Source organism: Penaeus monodon, chromosome 7, assembly GCF_015228065.2.
Source record: "Penaeus monodon isolate SGIC_2016 chromosome 7, NSTDA_Pmon_1, whole genome shotgun sequence".
Lineage (NCBI taxonomy): Eukaryota > Metazoa > Arthropoda > Malacostraca > Decapoda > Penaeidae > Penaeus > Penaeus monodon.
The window spans coordinates 41,085,189-41,090,188 of NC_051392.1; the positions used below are offsets into that span (position 1 = coordinate 41,085,189).

The window sequence follows — 5,000 nt, forward strand, 5'->3', positions numbered from 1 at the left end:
ATGCATTTCAGTGAAAGTTAATAATGGAATAGTAATATGTAATGTTCCTGAAAAACAACAACTGAATGCCCATTTTACAGCTACACCAATTAATCAGTGAAATAATATTAATAACAGCAACATCCAAGAGTGCTATGAGAAGTAGTGATGGCAGCTTAGTGAAATGTCAAAGTGAACAGTTTAGATATATGTTTAAAAACAGAAACATTGATATGATTAAGAAAAAACAGTCTTCATGGGATTAATAATGGATGTAAAGTTACTGATAATACAATTCCTTCGCTATTACTCGTATTATCGGTGATAATATCATTGTCTACTGTAAAGAAGCGTTTCCCAGAATGAGTGGTATCAAAATACCAAGAATACCAAGACTTTGTCTAAGAAAGAAACCTGAATTAGAACAAAAATCAAGGTGTCCCTTACTGCCTTTCCAACACCATAATTGATTGAGTGAGGATTCAATGCAATCACACAGTTTCTACCAAAAGCAAAGAAACTGAAAAAAAAAAAGATATAAAAATAAAACGCTGGATGCGGGGAGCTAGGACTTCATTTCGGTGCTTTTAAGTCTACTGGTGAGAAACTGATATCGTTAGACCGAGCACGATCACTGCCTCGGAAATCTGAGATCATACTTACACACGCACACACACGTGTGTGTGTGTGTGTGTGTGTGTGTGTGCGTGTCTGTGTGCATGTGTGTGTGTGTGTGTGTGTGTGTGTGTGTGTGTGTGTGTGTGTGTGTGTGTGTGTGTGTGTGTGTGTGTGTGTGTGTGTGTGTGTGTGTGTGTGTGTGTGTGTGTGTGTGTGTGTGTGTGTCGTTGTCGGAAATAACTCATTGAGTGACACTTTATTCCCGTAATGCTGTTACTAAAACCTGCGTGGATTCTATTTCTTGTGCCACGCTTATCATACTGAAAAGGTGAACCGAGATAATTCGTCACACACGAAGAATAATATATCTCTATATCTCCACCAGAAAAACTGCAATAACTCCTTGCAGAGGTGACACCACAGTACTGCCTCAGGGTGGAATATCCGTTGCTGCGCACAGCTCGACTCCGTGAAACAGATGAAGAGCGGGAAGCACGATGGGAATTATTATCATTATTATTATTGTTATTATTATTATTATTATTATTATTATTATTATTATTATTATTATTATTATTATTATTATTATTATTATTATTATTATTATTATTATTATTATTATCATTATTATGGTAAGCCATATAAAAAGCCACACTGGCCAATTCGAGAATTATACCACCAAAGGTGTCAGTGCAGGTCAAACCACAGCTAAGAAAGAGAGAGATAGAATATCATCAGCTATTTACGTAGTGAAAACATATGAGCTTCTTCTCAAGAGTCGGAGAAATTGCAATCTCTGAAGGCAAACTGAGATGTAGATGATCGACTTTCATCAAATGTCACTGAATTGTTAGTTATAGAGCTTTAGGTAATTCTTGCAAGTTGCTCAAATCAAATAAAAGCTCATAGGGGATGTTTATTTTCGGTTACAGTCTTGTGTAAGACAGAAAGAGCCCCTTACGATGCCCAATGTCAAATTCTAAATCAGAGATGAGAAATTTGAAGTGTGACACTGCAGCAGATAACCACACAGGAGAATAATTCTAAAAATGATGCAGAATGAAAGAAAAGAAGCATCTACGACTAATGTTATCATCTTCATAAATACTCATGCACTTGCGAATGATGCCTAACTTAGATAAAGCTGCTTGGACCATAATCCTGATTTGCAATTGAAGTGTAAGCTTTGAATCAAGAGTTACACCTAAGAACTAAAGAAGTGATGAAGACTTCATTAATCGACAGACCTGGATGCCGAGGCAACTGCGTTCTCGGCCGACTCGCAACCATTTCCTTGGCCTTGGTGGGAACCGCCTGTTGTTCAGTCTTCTTGTGTATGATATGACTCCTTGACTGACGTTTTTCCTTCGGTGACGGTGACATCAAATATGCTTTTTATTTCACATGGTTCATATTAACAACGTGAACAGGAGTTCAGGTGTGAGATTCGTGTCGCTTTCTTGGTGTATTTTAATGTTAAAACGGCTGAAAGTATATAGTAACGTAGGATATACCGTTTAGATCGCTTCAGTTCATTCTCAATAAGTTTGCCTCCCCACATGCCTTTCCGAGACCCCCTCCTCGCAAAAAAAAAGAAAAGAAACTTGGAAAATCAACATCGATTTTACCTTCTCAAAACTACGCACAAGCGATACTGATTCTGGGACTGCAATACTCACGAAGAGCATAACGTAAGGGCTATTTGTCCATCACTATTTACTTGATTCTATGAAGTAAGGACGTGCGTGCTATTCAGGGCTCGACTAATGAGGTCTGAAGTCGGTTTGGAAGTTATTTTCGAAACTCATTACATCTCATAGTTTGGAGACGATGGCAAATACCACGGAATTGTTAGTGGAGTTCGGAGTGTACCGATGGCTTCATGATGCAAGGTTTCCGCCAGCCCTCCATCTGAAACTTATTTCTTTCGGGTTCTCGAATGTTTTTTAGTGGTACGTGTGGTTACCTTGATGACGTGTTTGTCATCATAAATTCTCTTTTATGACGTATATATTTTTATAGCTTGTAAAAGCTACAATTGTGTACGTCGGTAACTAATAACTCTCTCTCTCTCCCCCTCTCTCCCTCTCTCTCTCTCCTCCCCCTCCCTTCCCATCTTTGTTTTATATATATATATATATATATATATATATATATATATATATATATATATATATATATATATATATATATACACACACACACACACACACACACACATCTCTCTCTCTCTCTCTCTCTATCTATCTATCTATCTATCTATCTATCTATATATATATACATATATATATATATATATATATATATATATATATATATATATATATATATATACATACACACACACACATCTCTCTCTCTCTCTCTCTCTCTATCTATATATATATATATATATAGGCAGCCTAGTGATGCTGGGCTCGACGGTGGGCGCGTGGGTCGTGGCGCCGCTGATGATGCGTCTCGGGCGGCGGGCGTGCATCCTCGGGTCTGGCTCCACGGCGGTGCTGGGCTGGCTCGGAGTGGCACTGCTGCCCGAGCCCGTTGGCATTCTGGTGGCACGGTGAGTGTTTCTCCCTTTGTCGCTTTACCTCTTTATTTAAAGCGTGGATGGAAATTAGGAATATAAGAAGCCTGGTTATGTTGCTACAGATAGTCTGTCATTAGTAGCTATCGTCTCTTAATCGCAATCGTTATTATCTTCTCCCTCCTCTTTTTTTTTTGTCTTCCCTTCTGTTCTTCCTCTCATATACCGCCTCCCCTTATCTTATAAAAATCTTATAAAAATGCCGGCAAAATTTGAAAACAAAATCACCATGACGTGACTACCTTAATTACGTCAACGTCGAATGAAACCACAAAAATCTTTAAGGCGTTTATTACAATCATTAAGCTAGATCTGTTTTGTTCCAGCGGTCTCTCGGGAATGGCGGCCGGCGGGCTCTCGCTCGTGGCCAACAGCTACGGCATAGAGCTGGCGGACCCCGAGGTGCGCGGTATGATGGCCATGGTGCTCAACCTCGGCATTTTGCTAGGTCCGTTTTTGGGACGAAATGTGTTTTGAGTAACAAAGAATTGTACTTAGATGCACTTAATGAATATGCTTGAGTAAGCGCATACACACTTGAACGTGATCGCAATACTCAAAAGAAACTCTTACAGACAAATGAAATAACTATTCTCATTTGTAAGGAAAATCCCCAAGCTCACCACCACAGCAAACTTAGCTGCGCAGGGCTCACTCTCATCGCTTTCCCCGCCGCTCTCACCGCAGGCCAAGTGGTGACAGTGAGCGTGGGATACGACGCGCGCTACTTCATCGTTGCACTGGTGGACATGGCACTCCCGCTGGCTCTCCTACTCTCCCTCTTCCATCTTCCAGAGAGCCCTCCTTACCTCGTGCTCAAAGGTGAGGTCGCTCACACACACACACACATAAATATATATATATATATATATATATATATATATATATATATATATATTGTTAGCGACCCTCCTTAACTGAACTACTCCGACATGTGGTGGTTAGTGACACGGTCTTCGGTTTTGGGTCACTACTATGGTCGCATGGGGGTTGGAGGTATCCATGCAGTGGCCGGTGTGTAGAGGGCACCTTGAAAGATGGCAGACCCAAAGACGGAGCCTAGAGGATGACCCTGGAGGCGGAGGAGGTCCGTCCATGCTGGGTCACAGCACACGGAGGAGTATCTCGAGATGGCAGGAACCAGGACGCAGGTCACCAATGAAGAACGTGGCCTGTCTCATGGCCTGGCGAAGTTCATGGCAGTTCACTGGTGACTGGTCAGTCCACAGCAGGTAGGGTATGACTGGCTGTTCATGCGGGTTGGAGGGCGTGGTTATGACGGCAACCTGACCAGTCTGACCGCTAGGCCCTGACACTCCAGTGCCCCGTCAGGGTCGTGCCCTCCGACTGGTACAAACTGTACAAACAGTTTTGCTCCTACCCTATTTATAACCCGCCCCCCCTCTCTCTCTCTCTCGTCCTCCTTCCCTCCCCCCCCCCCTCTCTCTCTCTCTCTCTCTCTCTCTCTCTCTCTCTCTCTCTCTCTCTCTCCCTCCCTCCCTCCCTCTCCCTCTATCTTTCCGTCCCCTCTCATTCCCCCAGGACGCGAGGGCGAAGCGCGCGAAGTCCTCCTGGATCTTCGAGGGCGATGTGCTGACCTCGAGGGCGAAATCCAGAGCTACAAAGACCTCAACCGCACCAGCGAGAGCAAGGGGGTGTGGCGTGACCTCCTTCGACCCGAGGTGCTCAAGGACCTGGCTGTCGTCTCGACCTTGTTTATACTCATGTATTTTACAGGTGAGAGGCCACTGGTTCTTCTTATCAGCATTCTTATTCTTACTCTTATTATCATTATTATTATTATTATCCTTACTGTCAC

At 42.5% G+C, this 5,000-nt stretch overlaps 1 protein-coding gene across 3 annotated transcripts in view; it reads left to right on the top strand.

Moving 5' to 3' along the window:
• Window positions 1-5,000, top strand: part of LOC119575341 (facilitated trehalose transporter Tret1-like) — a gene marked incomplete at its 3' end in the record, with an annotated part of 10,433 nt that overhangs the window by 2,098 nt on the left and 3,335 nt on the right. For 2 of the 3 annotated variants that reach the window (XM_037922893.1, XM_037922895.1), the window contains 4 exon segments: window positions 2,995-3,157; window positions 3,508-3,629; window positions 3,869-4,003; window positions 4,724-4,918. In XM_037922893.1, the coding sequence (XP_037778821.1) occupies window positions 2,995-3,157; window positions 3,508-3,629; window positions 3,869-4,003; window positions 4,724-4,918 (615 nt within the window). 3 annotated transcript variants of the gene reach the window in all.